Genomic DNA, 15,903 nt, shown 5'->3' with positions numbered 1-15,903 from the left:
TGGTTGTTGATCCTATTGGTTTGGAACAAATGGTTAAGGTAGTGGAGAAGAATGTTGGTCAAATTGCAATGTCTACTACTTATGGTCAATGCAGGATTGTTGGTTCTATGATTGTTGCCTCTGACTAGTGAAATGCTAGTGTAATTGATGTTGTTTTCTCTATCTAGCATGGTGTTGTTGTGATTGTAGTTGTTGGAATTGTCTAGAAAAATATTGAGAAGTGGTTCCTCTAATGGAGATTACCATTGTTGGTCCTATCCAAAGTTGTATTTTTAGCTTGGTTGTTGTTTGCTCTTGTCCTATTACTATTCCAAGCTCTTTGGATTCTCAAGCTTAACAGGATAAGGTTGTTGTGGTGGAGGAGGGTTGGATCCTGATTATTGGAGATATTATAAGAAGTCGCCTCCTTATTTTGACATGACTCTACACTCCCAAAAGAAGGGAGGCAAAGGGAAATCCTAGTTTTTCCTTTTGTTTTGCAAGTTGTGGGGTCCCAGATTTAAAACCCAATGGGGCAGCTTGGGCTTAGTGTTTATTTTTCTAAATTGTTGTTCCCTTTTGGCATTGGGTAATGTTGTCTTCTAGACTATTTCTTTGGTTTGTCTTGGGTTACTATACATTTACTCCTATTATGTGGCAACATTTGGCATGGGGTTTTCTTCTCTAGTTTCTTATGTATAAGATTTTGGGTTCCTTCAAAAGCTGTTATATGTATACATACATATATATACATATATGCACATATGTGTGTGTGTGTGTGTGTGTGTGTGTGTGTGTGTGTGTGTGTACATAATGCATATGTATATGTATGTATATATATATATATATATATATATATATATATATATATATATATATATGTATGTATGTATATATATACACATATATACATATGTATATTATAGATATACATGTGTGTGTGTGTGCGCGCGCGCGCATTTACTTAATATCTTTCATAATTCATTGTCAATATCTATGTGATATTAAAAAAATGGTAAATGTAATGTCCCCATTACAAGACCATGTCGTATAAGCAATATATTATATATAATGCCCCCATTGCAAAACCAAGTCGTATAAGCAAAATAGTATGTGTAATGTCTCATTTGCAAGACCAAGTTGAACAAAGGCAACAAATCAAAGAGATGATTCCAAGCTATCAATAAATATGTGATTAATGATCGTTAAGTGATTATGATTAGTCAGTATCTACAAAGATGTGACATACTAAAAAATCTAAGCAATGTAATAACAAGTACTTGTGGAAAATAAATAAGTGTGCATTATATATAAATAAGAATGAACTTGTAAAAGAAATCATAGTTAACATTTTAGTGTTGTCATTTTTTACATAATTGAAACAATTGCATTAAATTGAATCATAAAATTTCTCAAAGAAATATCTTATCATGTATCATCTTTATCATCAAACTTGATATAAATTACGAAGAAAAAAATCTTACTATGCATGTCCTATCATCACAGAATTCATTCTTACTTCCTTTTTATGTACTTTAATGCATCAAAGGAGAGAGTATCTCTAGGGCATTTTACCACCCAACCATGGATCTATTACATATCCTCCTTGCTTACTTTCTACTTAAAGTGTGTTCGGCACTTTAGAAGGGATGTAACTACAACTTGCATATTTAGAGGACCAATAGTGATATATGTATGTGTTGAATTCATTTAATATGTTTTTAATATTTTATAGTTTAGTTAGTTGAAAGTATAAATATCTTTTGTTTAGTTAAACAATTTTACTAATAAAGGGTATTAATTTTCAAAAAGTAAATGATGTTTTTGTAAGTACAAATATTTTGATTGATTCTTGGACTAACTATGGAGCTTTGGAAAACAATAGACATTTCACTAGGAAAAATAAGAAGCACATGTACACTTATTAGAGACATTATAAAACTATATATTTAGCTTGAGAGACTATCATTTTCTAAATTTTGTCTTCACAATATTATCTTCAAGGTTATAAATATGTTCTTATTATTGTCTTGATTCTGATATGTCTTAACATATGTTCACATTTCCTTTTATTATTCTTATTTTCCTTGAATGTGTAATTCCATTAGTTGTATACATATGTACATAATTTACAGTTCAGATTTTTCTCTAGGAAAAATATTTTTATATTAAAATAATATTTTATTTTAAACAACACTTACTATATTTTTATTAATTTATTTTTTAATTAACACTCGCTTATCTTTGTTTTCTTGACTAATATTTCTATGAATGAGTAGTAAAATAAATTAAGCTATTATATTTTAAAAATATAGTACTCTTATTGTAATTTATATATTATCTATGTGTAATAATATATAAGTATAAAAGACATTTTAATTTATTTTAAATTTTATTCTTTATATACTTATATTAAATTAATATTTATTTAAAGATCACACTCATTTTTTCTTTAATAAATAATCTATTATCTTAGTCTTGACTAATCCTTGAGAAAAAATGAAATAATTCAAGTTACTATATTTTAAAAATATGGTGGCGCACTGTATGTTAAAGTTGTATAATTGATTTTTATTGTTGCTTAAAAATATATAATAGTTCAACCAATATTTCTAATGAAAAGTTATTAATATTTTGTATGAGCATATTGAGTTTATGTTGTGTTTGTGATTTTATTCTATCACTGTCTATGATCCATCCATCATCATACTTAATGAGTTTATATTTTGTGCAACTAATTTGAAAATAACATTTAAAATGTAAGTTATTGTACTCACCTTAGAAATGATCATTTAAAAAATTAAATTCAAGCCTATATTGAAAAGGAGAGATAGAAGTTTGAATACATTAATTTCTTACTAATCTTACTAACTTGTATGAAAATATCATTTCTTTCTATTACAAATGGCTAGGATACTTTGTGAAAAAAATATAGTTATTCCTACTAATTTTGATGTGCAATATCACAACATTACTCTTATGATAGACATATCATGAATGAAGACTTGCATTTACCAAATTGAACAACTTGAAAAGAAAACTAATTTACTAATTTGTAGAAGGACACTCAAGAAAGGTAATTTAGTATCTTTGATTTAATTTATATTTTAATAGATTTTTTGGATTGTATTTTTAAAACATTAAAAAGAAGTATTATAATGGTTTAAAATATTTTCAATCAAAGTTAGATTGTCTTATGAATTGAACTTTGTTGGAAAAAAGTTTATTGAAATGTGGAGTTTCTAAAACAAGGTAGCCTATAACTTAGTGTTTAAGTTAGTATTATATTTATATGTTATTTTTATATTTAGAAGATATAAAAATCTTATATCATATTTTTATATGAAAAAAATACATTTTTGCAAGAAAAAAGGTTTAATAAGTTTTAGTGGTGAGCAAAAATATCATCACATTTGACTTGTATTTGTTAAAAATTATGTAGATAATAAATCATGCCTATTTATTTCAAAGAAGCTAAATCTTCTCCACATTAGATGATATTTTTCAAACAAGATCTTACCAATAATTTAATGATTGCAACATTGACCATATACTAGTTTGAGCAAATCGTGTAGACCTGAGAGTTCATACAATTTTGGTTCATTAACCATGACTAAGATCACTAATAACTCTCTCGAAAAAATATGATCTATGCACATCTTCAGTTATTAGTTCTCTTAAATTATCTTTCCTCAATGCATTATGTCACGGAGTTTACCCACAAAAGTACGTGGGTGACTTCCTTTAGGGCCTATTTGGCAATGGGAATACAAGCGGAATAGGCATATGTAATTTGTTAAAATTTTGAATTCTTTGTTTGGATGCACCAAATCAGAATTGGAATACGAAATAAAATAGGAATATGTATTCCAATTTTGACCCGAAAATAAGGTTATGCAATTCCACCTAAATAGATGGAATTGGAATACATATTCCTATTCTAGTTTTATTTATTTTAGAAAATATAAATTTTTGGGTCCGCAAATTCCCATCAAATTTTGGCTGAACCAAATAGAGAATAGGAATATGTACCCCATTTTCTATTCTAGAATAGTTATTCCTTTTCTTGCAGCCAAACGGATCCTTAGGACATTTTATCAAACATTCTTTGTCCCTACTCACTCACAAGCATTCTTCTTTCAAAACCATCAATACAAAGAAAGATGTATGCCTTAATAAATCTCTTTTGACTCTATATTTGTATATTATATTTACTTCAATGGTCTTCCAATAGTTGTTGAAATCATATCCGTTGTGGTTAGTAACCATTGTCAAACAATACAATCTATTGATCAATGCTTTAGACCTATCTATCTTAATCTATTTTTGAAATATTTCAAATTAAAAGGAAAAATTTAAAATTAAGAATCTCTAAACTTAAGAAATTAATTTCTTATTTTTTTTAATGTGATATTTTTAACTATATTTTGAAAAAAATATTTCTAATGTATAAGAAATTTAAAGAAATAAATCTACGAATCTGTAAACTCTAGAAATTAATATTCATTTTAATTAACATTCATTTTACGTTTCAGGACAAACAAATTTGCAATTAAAATATGTGATTCAAATAAATAATTATTTCTAGCGAAGATGGGAACACAGTAATATTGGAATATATTTTAACATTAATTTACCTCGTCACTATGACATTGAGTATAGAATTAGTGCAGATATGTTAAAAATAAAATTACCTAGTAATGTAGAGGGACGTGAAACCAACGAGTGCCCATTCAGTGTGTGAATGTGGCCTTTAAATATTCCATGATGGTTCAAGAAAATCAAAATTTGTCAGAATTTTGGCAAGTATGAAACGTATTCTTATCTATTAATTTGTTTGATTTTTTCGATTTAAAAAAATGAAATTTATGCTTCCCTAAAACACATTTCGTTCTAACCACTATCAGTGTGCACTCGCAAATAGAGACTCACAGAGTAGCAGCTACCCTCATTAGCTTGGTGGTACTTTAATTTGTTTGCTTAATGCTTTTATGGACATGTGGTTGAAGAATCAAATCAAATCTGACAAAAATATTAACTACGAAGTGATGGTTTTTGCATTTTTTTATTTTTTTCAATTCGAAAAATAGAAATTAAGCCTGGGAAAATAGTCTTCTACCAATCAGAAAAAAATATTTTTGTTTAGATAAATGAATTAAAAAATTTACAATCTTAAACTTTTGAAAAATGATGCATGGTGGAAAAAATTAATTAGACAAGGGGGTCAAAAGAAAACAATAGTTCCCTGCAAGGACTAATAAATTGGGTTAGTCTTCTATTGGAAAATTGAGTACGAGTCATTCATTTGCTATTAATTTATGCAGCTTCTAAAAATCCATCTAGTTTATAGCCACAATTTGAACATACAGGGCTAAATCTTCCCTGTTGCAGGGGGTTGGTCACGGGTTCTAGTCTTCTCCCGTCCCCATGGTACCGGTGGGCGTGTCGCGCCAGCGCTACTGGTCACGTTAAAAATTTTACCCGGTGCACTGCAGTTTATAGGGGGGGCCGTGCTGCACCCGATTCCTGCAGTCTATAAAAAAAAAAAAATTTTAAAAAAAAAAAAAAAAATTGAACATACAAACTTAGGGCTTAGTAATTGCTACATACGCATGTTTACATACATACATACAAACCCTCACACACACATATATATACATATAAACACACCCTTAACACTAAGAATTTCTTTCATAAATGTACATAATCAAACATCCATATTTCAGAGCTTTGTGGCTTGTAATTTCTGGAATACTAACAAGTCTTTGACTATTTTGTTTTACAATTGAGACACTATGAGTCGGGCTCTTGTTTGAAAAGGAGTCACAATTCCATTAATAACAATAAAATAACACCTTTGTTCTCACTATAAAGTCTATTATTCAACAGGTAAGAACCTACAACACAATGATAACTTGTGAACCATGTAAAAAGGTCTTGAATTGAAGTCTACTTAAACTTAACACATAATAATAATTATTTTCAATAAATAATAATAATTAATCTAAACCTTGACCCGTTATCTATAAAAAAATAAAAACTCATTATACAACTCTTAACGTTTTCTTCTTCTAAACCAAAGAAGATAGGAAATTCAAGACTCATACAGGTCTTATTCATAAATAAGACATTCAATTTATGCACCAAATTCATATGTATTTTCAGTTCCTGCCCATGGCAGGAATACTTATGCATTCATGTCATGCTAATATCACATTAACACTAACCAATCAAACCAAAGAATTTAAAAGATTATATGAAATCTCAAATGTTTATATCTTTTTCTTATTTTTTATTATTTTATAAATCATATTTCTCATTCAATCTATTGGTTCATACTATTTTTGGTGGGGGAGAAAATTAATTTTCTTCTAACAAAAATACAAATATTTTCTAACAACTTCATGTATGCATTAATTACAACTTTATCTTTTCCACATTTATGACAAGGTGATAAGATTTATTTTTTTTTTAAATCATTTTATCTTCCACCTCACACAATATGTCTAATCAATATTAATTCTCAATAGCAATATAATTTTAATATGTTGTATCTTTGTATTTGAATTTCTAATTTTTTTAAAACTTTGATTTTTTAATAAAAATAGTTAAATTATGTCTATTATTTTACTTTTATAAAAATAAATTAAACAATATTATTTTCTAATTATATTTTATAATAGTGTTTGTAATATGTATAATTGATAAGTGTTACAATTTATAAATTATATCATTTATTATTATTAATATTTTTTATTTAAACAATTTATCATTTAGTTTAAATATGTTTAAAACTTAAATATATTTTTTAATATTGAATTATTAATTATATTTTACATCAAAAAAACATACTAAAGAGGCAAGAGCCTACAACACAATGGTAAATTGTGAGCCTCTTCTTGGAGAGGTCTTGGGTTCAAATCTATTCAAGCGCTTAATAAATAATAATAATTTAAACATAACACAATAATTAATCATAGCTTCGGCCTCTTACCAATAAAAAATAATTTTAAAAATACTATAAAAAAAAAACCACAAAAAAGAAACAATTCAATTCTATAAGATATTAAAATTATTATTAAGCTTTTATAAACTATGTATTAAAATTAAATAGTTATATTCTATTTCTTATTTATTACATCATATTTATTCATCAACATCAAATTTCTATGTATTACATCTATTTATTATTTACAAATGTACATATTAAATTATATAAATATTATTTTATAATTTAAAATTACTTAATTTTATGAAAAATTTAGAAATACAAAACATTAAACAATTAGTTTTACTTATAAAATATTTTTATATTTCAATACATTTCATTTTTTCTTATGCAAATGTGAGTTTTAATATAAAAATTAAATTCTTAGTTTCATTAATTAAAATATGATATATTTTAATTTCTTATTATAACCATGATTTTATTTTGATTGTGTTTTATTAATAAAAATAATTATAATTAATTCTCTCTCTCACTCACACACACACAACTTATGTTGGTATCACTCTATCTTACTATTTTATCTCTCATCCTCTTCCTCCTCTATATTATTTATCATTTTTATATTTGCATATATGTTTATATTGTTATTGTTCTATATTGTTGTTTATCTCTATCTAATGATTGAAAATAGTGTAACTTCCATTTGATAATCAAGATGAGAATAATACATAGTTGGGAGAATTTTTCCAACTACTTATGGTTCTCTAGTAGCATGCAGAACATGCTTCAACATATAATGTGATACTCCTAATGTTTCATCACTTCTTCAAGTCCTATATTTTAAATATTGGTATGAATATCTTTCCTCATTGTACATATTTTAAGTTGTCAATGTACAAAGTGCAAATTTGTCTAAAGCATATTTATTGATCGTAGTATGATATTAAGTACTTAGTGTCATATTAGGGACTTTGGCCTCTTATTCTTGGGCTTAAATGCCCAAAGATATAATAATATAACATGAGAACTTAACAACAAAATATGAACCATCCTATCAAATCAAAAGTGCATTTCTAGGACGAGAATTTAACAACAAAATATGAGCCATCCTATCAAATCACAAGTGCATTTCTAAGCAAAAATTAATGCATTCACAATGTTAATTTAGAACTATTTAACATTTTTCTCACTCATCTACACCTCTACAACCATTATGCATTAAATAGGAACTATGACACATTGCGTCTCTTGTTATTCGTGTATTTATTGATGAGTTCATCATTCCCATTTACTGAAAAAATGATAACCTGATGGAATTGCACATGCCTGTCAAATTAGTAATACTGCAGATAAAATAAGATGGACATTCACTGACTACTAACGCTTCCTGAGGACATTTACAAAACTTCCTATGATGCCACAAGACAGAATTTCTATCCACCAAGCCGGTCTCCCTTCTCCTATACACTGCGAGCCTTTTTCTCTTTGAATGAATAATAATGTCGTTCTAAAAAGAACAGTTTCCCATTTACTGAATTCTAAATTAAATCCCAAATCCATCAAATTCTATTTCAATTTGAATTTCATTTATCTTCCAAAGGTTGCGATAGTCACAATAATAAGGTGGCTGCCTAAATTCAACCAAATTTCATCTGGCTTTACATTTGAATTTTGTTTGAGTGTTCATGCTACTGCTTATCTTTACCCAAAGAACTTCATGAATATACGACCTTAGTTTATAATTCTAATGCCAATCAAGCAATGACGTGGCTGGTCAAGATATTTCCAATCTGAATTTCTATGAATTCATTTTCAAAAAACTAAGAATACTAATTTGCACATCATGTTATACATTGATTTCCATTTATATGCCACGCATAACATGAGTTTCCAAAAGGAAACAAATTTCAGTAAGAGAAAATATTACAAAAATGAATCCTTAAATTATAATTCTAGATGATCAAATAAAAAAAGATATAGTTATATATTTAGTGATCATATTCATAAATAATGTATAATTTCATGTGAATAAATTAAATTATAATTAATTTAAAATTAAGGTAAAATAAAATAAAATATATTAATATATATCTACATATATGAGTAATAGAAGACATTAATATTCTTTTAAATAAAAACATCGTAAATCATGAACGATAAGGAAAATAGGTCTAGCAATTTCTATGACCAAGATGGAAGATCCTAACCAATAAGAGTTACTATCAACTCGCCTTAATGACACAACAAGGTTAACTAGAACCTAGTTCAACCTATATTTCTATGCTTGTATCAATCTTGACCTAGCCAGTACCTACTAGTTCCAAAGCCAAGGACAAGCAATTCTTGCAACAACTTAGTTAAAGCAAGGTAGTCAATTTGTAATCATCATCTCAACATAATATATATGCAATAAATTAGTTCCAGCTCAAAATAATAATATTACATTATGACATTCCTCTTATAATATACGAATCACTGTTCCATGATAAGCAGGAAATGCAAGCTAGAAGATATACATTTAAGGCATCAATTGCAGTTAAGTTTTATTTTAGGTCTTTATTACGAAAAATAAATTAAATTAAATAAAAACTAGTGCTCTCCTCTCATCCTCTTCCCGAGACTAACATGTTATAATGAATCCATCCAGTTGAATGCTATACAGAATCTTGGGTAAAAATAAATCATTAATGACTTTGCAGAAAAAGCTTTTCAATGTGAATATTCATAATAAAGATATCAACGATATTAGTCTTAACAACTCTAGCTAAAGATGATATTCACAGATTTGTCAGTTTGACTTGTCCTCAGCTCCAAATGATTCAGGTGGAATTGAAACATGGTGTAAAATCTTTTGAACAATAAGAACATCAAGTTGAAATTTCTCTGCAATATCCTTGGCATCCATTGGTGTTTTGCGATTTTCTGCATCACCTTTATGAAGCAGCAAAATCTGACGCAGCTGAGAAACATTCAATTTTCCAGGGGCCAGAACTTTCCGCCCACCTGTATCGGTAATATCGCTACTCTTTCTAAGCTTTGGCAATGGTCTGTTAAGTTTTGGCACAATAGAAGCCTGCACTCAGAAATTAAATTAGTTTGCATTGTGACCACCAGAATTCGTAGAGATGTACATTAGTCTCTTAATTTTTGAAATGAACTGCTTATACATCTTATCCTAAGTCTTCATTCTGATAAATCCAGCTTAACAAAATATATCTGCAACAGGAACATGAAAAAGAAGGGACAAATATGGAGAACATTTGAACTAAAGCCTACGAAGGATTAGCCCTCTATATCTGGGCTACAAGTTCCCAAGTGCAATGGCAGGTATATTTGACATTTTACTTGAAAGGGCCTTAACACAAATGCTGAAATGTGCAGACTACAGATTGATAATGTGGAAGATGAGCATAAAGCACTGGGAAAAGAAATGCAAACTAGAATTTCTACCATGCATTGAAGCATCTTGATCTAATTATCTAAATATTCAAAACAATGTTATGCTTGAATAAATGATGTTTGTTCTAAAACTAAACTATAAAGGATTTTCAAACTTGACTGGCTTACTTTGGACAAAACCTCTGTTGAAAAAGCCCAAGAAATGCATTTAAATAAAGCCTTTCATTTGGTACAACGAAGAAATTAGAACCAAGGGCACATGTAGCCAAGTGGGTGTGAAGGCGAGTCGTGAGGTGCAGTGTCAAGCTAATGATCCCAGTGCTGCACATCAACTCCAGTTCAAATCTCACCTAGTCAACACAAACCTTTTTAGGGCACATGTGTAGCCGAGTTAGTGTGAAGGCAAGTTGTAAGGTTACTGTTAGGCTAATGATCCCAGCACTACACATCAACTCCGGTTTGAATCTCACCTCATCACAAATCCTTTAGCCCGTGAATGGGTTGGGTTGGGTTCATCCTTTTGTTGGTGCTTTTGTTGATATTGTCTAGGTAAAACCTATTAAAGGATGGTGGAAATGTAATTTTGATGGTGTTTAGAAAGGCAACTCTGGACCTTCAAGAGCAGGATTTAACATCCAAGATTCAAATGGTGATCTTATTGCTTGCAGAGGGAAACACTTATTGGATGGAACTAACAATGTGGCTGTAACAGAAGCGACTTTACTAGCAATCCGAGGAGCAAAGAAGCTAGGTGTCAAGAAACCACATGTAGAAGGGGACTCCAAATCATTGTTGATGCAATTATCAAAGGCGACATGGATGCTTGGCACCTGCAGAATTACATTAACCCAATTATAGCAGAACTAAATTCATTGAAGGACTTCAAATTGACACATGTAAGTAGACAGGGAAATAAAGAACCTGACACATTGTCAAATTGGGCGTCAACTCTCAACATACATGAAATTGTAATTGAGGATTTCTAAGACATTAGGGTGGATGTGGAAATCACCTGCAATGACTAAAATACCTTAATGATCACAAAACTACAACCAATTAATGCAGCATATAGGTGACTGAGGAGATGTGATGGGAGTACATGGTGATGTTTGTTGTGGGTGCCAAGTAATTGTCGACGAGCAGATTGATAATGATGGGCAAGGTTTGGTTTGTGTGCCTGCGAGTACAAATTTGGCAAGTGTTCTTTTTGGGCATTTCATCTCTCTGTGGAATATCTCTGCAAGTGTAAGAGATGGAGACCTCTTTCACTCTCACTTGCACCAAGCAGAAAAAACCATTTTATGGGCATAGCAGGAAACTGAGATTGGACAAAATGTTCAATTTTATATATATATGGTTCGCAGAGAGCATTTCAATTATTCTGGGGAAAATGTTTTAGCGAGTGGAGAATCACCACAGGACTAACACTAACATTTACTCCATGATCATGGCCTGGGCATTACAGCTTGGCGAAGACAAAGCCATCATCAAGCTGATTATGGAAACAATCGTTCCCCAGGAGGCACTAGAAGGCCTTGAAGAGATTCTGGCAAATTCTATTCCATGAATAGGAATAAACTTGGGAGAAAAACAGAGTGGCCTCCCAAAAATTGAGGGCAAGAGTACATGCCCTTTGTGTGGCATTTTGATGAAAGGCTCCAAAACGTTCAGAGAGGCCAGGAAATGTTGGTTTGCTTTGAAACTGGAGGTAATGATCCATTTCCTTGATGCTGAAATTGATAAAAGAATGAAATGTAATGCTAGATGGACAGAAGATGATGAAGCTAGACTCCAAGAAAAACTCAAATGAAGGAAGCTGGTAACAGTGACGAAGACCTCCAAGAGGCAAAAATTAATGCTTTGTTCCAGGAACAAATTGTTGGAGCTGCAGAACAGAGTCGACACCAATGATGGTCAATAATGCCCAATGGTACTGTATTTCTTTTCCTTCTTCTAATCTGGGGTTTTTGGTTGGTTTTTCGTATTTGGGTACATGTTTCTAAACTCTTAAGACTGGGAAGAGCTTGACTACAGATTCATAATGTGGAAGATAAGCATAAAGCACTGGGAAAAGAAATGCAAACTAGAATTTTTACCATAAGTTCAAGCATCTTGATCTAATATTCTAAATAATCAAAACAATGTTATGCTTGAACAAATGATGTTAGTTCTAAATCTATAAAGGATTTTCAAACTTTGACTGGCTTATCTTGGACAAAATCTCTGCCGAAAAAGCCCAATAAATGCATTTAAAACGGTCATTCACTAGGTATCAATGAAGAAATTAGAACCAAGGGCGTGTGTGTAGCCGAGTTGGTGTGAAGGCAAGTTGTGAGGTGTAGTGTTAGCTAATGATCCTGGTGTTATGCATTAACTCCGGTTCGAATCTCACCTAGTCAACACAAACCTTTTAAGGATGTGCGTGTAGCCAAGTTAGTGTGAAGGCAAGTCGTGAGGCGTACTAGTTAGGCTAATGATCCCAATGCTACACATCAACTCTGATTTGAGCCTCACATGGTCACATGCTCATCCTTTTGTTTGTACTTTTGTTGATGTTGTCTAGGAAAAACCTATTGAAGGATGGTGGAAATGTCATAATGATGTTGTTTAGAAAGGTAACCCTAGACCTTCAGGAGCAGGATTTAACATCTGAGATTCAAATGGTGATCTTATTGCTTGCGGCGGGAAACGCTTATTGGATGGAACTGACAATGTGGCTGAAACAGAGGCAACTTTACTAGTAATCTGAGCAGCCAAATAGCTAGGTGCCAGGAAACTACATGGATGCTTGGCACTTCCAAAATTACATTAACCAAATTATTGCAGAATTAAATTCATTGAAAGACTTCAAATTGACACATATAAGAAGGCAAGGAATAAAGAAGCCCACACATTGTCAATTTGGGCATTAACTCTCAACAAACATGAAATTGTACTTGAGGTTTTCCAAGACATTAGGGTGGATGTGGGAATCACCCATAATAACTAAAATACCTTTATGACCACAAAAACTACAACCAATTAATGCAGCATATAGGTAATGACAGAGATGTGATGGGAGTACATGGTGATGTTTGTTGTGGGTGCAAGTAATTGTCCATGAGCAGATTGATAACGATGGGCAAGGTTTCATTGTGTGCCTTCAAGTACAAATTTGGTAAGTATTCTTTTTGGGCATTTCATCCTCTCTGTGGAATTTCTCTGCAAGTGTAGGAGATGGAGACCTCTTTCACTCTCACTTGCACCGAGCAGAAGAACACATTTTATGGGCTTAGCAGGTAACTAAGATTGGACAAAATGTTCAATTTTATTGATAAAAGGCTCATGGAGAGCGTTTCAATTATTCTGGGGGAAATGTTTTATCAAGTGGAGAATCGCCACGGGACTAACACCCACATTTGCTCCATGATCATAGCCTGGGCATTACAGCTTGGCGAAGACAAAGCTGTCATCAAGCTGATTATAGAAACAATTGTTCCCAGGGAAGGACTAGGAGGTCTTGAGGTGATTCTTGCAAATTCAATTCCACAAATAGGAATAAACTTGGGAGAAAAACAGAGTAGCCTCCCGAAAATTAAGGGCACAAAGTACATGCCCTTTGTGTAGCATTTCAATGAAAGGCTCCAAAAGGGTCAAAGAGGCCAGGAAAGGTTGGTTTTCTTTGAAAGTGGCGGTAATGATCCATTTCCGTGATGCTGACATTGAAAGAATGAAACATAATGCTGGATGAACAGAAGAGGATGAAGCTAGACTCCAGGAAATCCTCAAAGGAAGGAGGCTAGTAACAGTGATGAAGATTTGCAAGAGGCAAAAATTAATGCTTTGTTGCAGGAATGAATTGTTGGAGCTGCAGCACAGGGTTGGCACCAATGATGGTCGATAATTCCCAACAGTACTCTATTTCTTTTCCTCCTCCTAATCTGGGGTTTTTGGTTGGTTTGCTGTATTTGGGTACATATTTCTAAACTCTTAAGACTAGGAAGAAGCTTGATCACCGTGTTTTTCTCGTTGGGCATGGAGAATGCCAAAAAAAATGTGATTTTAGAAACTACACTGTGGCTGTCACTGGTACATTGAACCGAGTGTGATTCCCGAATGGTGGTTTTTTGTTTTATTTCAAAGGTGGGGTGGTCACTAATGTGCTTTCTGATTTGGTTAAGCAATTGTTTAGGGAAGGCGTGGCTGGTGGTTTGGTTCTCTCAGGATGCGCTTGGTTGATTTTGTTGCAGATGTGGATCGGCATTCAAATTTTGAGTGGATAATTTTTATTAATAACTATGGTTACTATGTAATGCAATCGCAATGTGGGCTGTCTGTGGGGTTTGGGCTCTCTGTTTGTTGATTTGTCGTGAAGAACAAATTACAAGTTCTGCAAATTTTGTCAAATGTGTATGTAGGGTTAGGGATTTCTGAATTTGTGTTTGTAAAAGTTGAAGCTGTAATGGGTCGTTTGGTGAATGGTCCTGGGGTTTTTTAGAGGGGTTCCAGTACTTCAAACTTTTTTGTAAAATCTCTTTATCTTATTAATAATTAAAATATTATTACTGAGAAAAATAAAACGAAAAAATTAGAACCATCTGCATAAAATCGTACATAACAGTCATGTAGCAACTAAGGGACGAGTTTCTCAGGAACAATGAAGCTCTGACAGAGCTATATACATAATTAATTAAAACACAAGAACAAGACAAAATGTGGAAAATAATTGTTGATTTGATCCAATGTGGACATTTCTTGTGGGTGTCTGCAGATCATACCACAAAGGCCAAACGGGGCATATAACATAATTTGGTTGGTCAGAACTGCCCACAACTACAATCCATTTACCTAAATATTACTTAATATTGTATTTCATATCTATATAATATTCATGAGACTACGGACATTGAAAATAAAATAATCACTTCAAAGTTGTGATTAAAATTGTTAATCCAAAAGAGGGAAGATTACAGGTAGCTTCTGAAAATGAAGCATTTGGAATTGTCTTCGACAAAAGATTGCATATGTTTATGGATTGTTTTCTTTCCCTATTTGGTATTTATGAAAGTTACATCTAGGACCTAGGGAACTTAATTCTATGGACAAAAGCAAAAGAAGGTAGTAAATTGTACATATAACAATTTGATAACAAGAATATAATAGCAAACAAGAGCAAGTCATATATAAACTATAAGCCTCATAACCAAAAGAGTAATAATAAAAATGCAATTAGATATAAATATGTAGAGCAAAGTCTGGACAGGAAATTAATATGCCAAAAGATTAATAAAGTCCCTAGTTGCTTATAAGGACATTGCCAGCATTTCCAATCCATCTCTGCAAGAATATTTAATATGCACAAGTTCTGAAGTAGCCTACCTCACCCATTTCTGCCACCCCACCTGGTTTAGTCTTCACTCGATCTAGTAACTCATTCAGCATTACATCATATTTTGGATCTCTCTGCTCCAAAGTATCAGGCTCCAAATCAGGATCTCTCTCTGCAGCAAATGAAAAGTAGTCTGTTACTATAGAGATATGTTTGAATGTGCAAACAAAACTTCCAACTTGATAGGGACAGAAGCTTCTCAAAGGAA

The 15,903-nt window shown here is 31.5% G+C and overlaps 1 protein-coding gene across 1 annotated transcript in view; it reads right to left on the bottom strand.

The window, feature by feature from the left end:
• Positions 1-9,458: 9,458 nt before the first annotated feature.
• LOC149576666 (dynein beta chain, ciliary protein) overlaps positions 9,459-15,903 on the bottom strand; it is a 62,244-nt gene continuing 55,799 nt past the window's right edge. The window contains exons 2-3 of the mRNA XM_089818866.1: positions 15,686-15,807; positions 9,459-10,001 (exon numbers count right to left, since the gene is read on the bottom strand). Of these exons, the coding sequence (XP_089674992.1) occupies positions 9,717-10,001; positions 15,686-15,807 (407 nt within the window). The 3' untranslated portion in view covers positions 9,459-9,716. The remainder of the gene's footprint in view (positions 10,002-15,685; positions 15,808-15,903) is intronic.

This window comes from Cupressus sempervirens, chromosome 1 (genome assembly GCF_028749045.1).
Source record: "Cupressus sempervirens isolate cs-2001-9-10 chromosome 1, ASM2874904v1, whole genome shotgun sequence".
NCBI lineage: Eukaryota > Viridiplantae > Streptophyta > Pinopsida > Cupressales > Cupressaceae > Cupressus > Cupressus sempervirens.
Note: the sequence above shows the minus strand (reverse complement) of the source record. Positions and strands in the feature narration are given on the sequence as shown.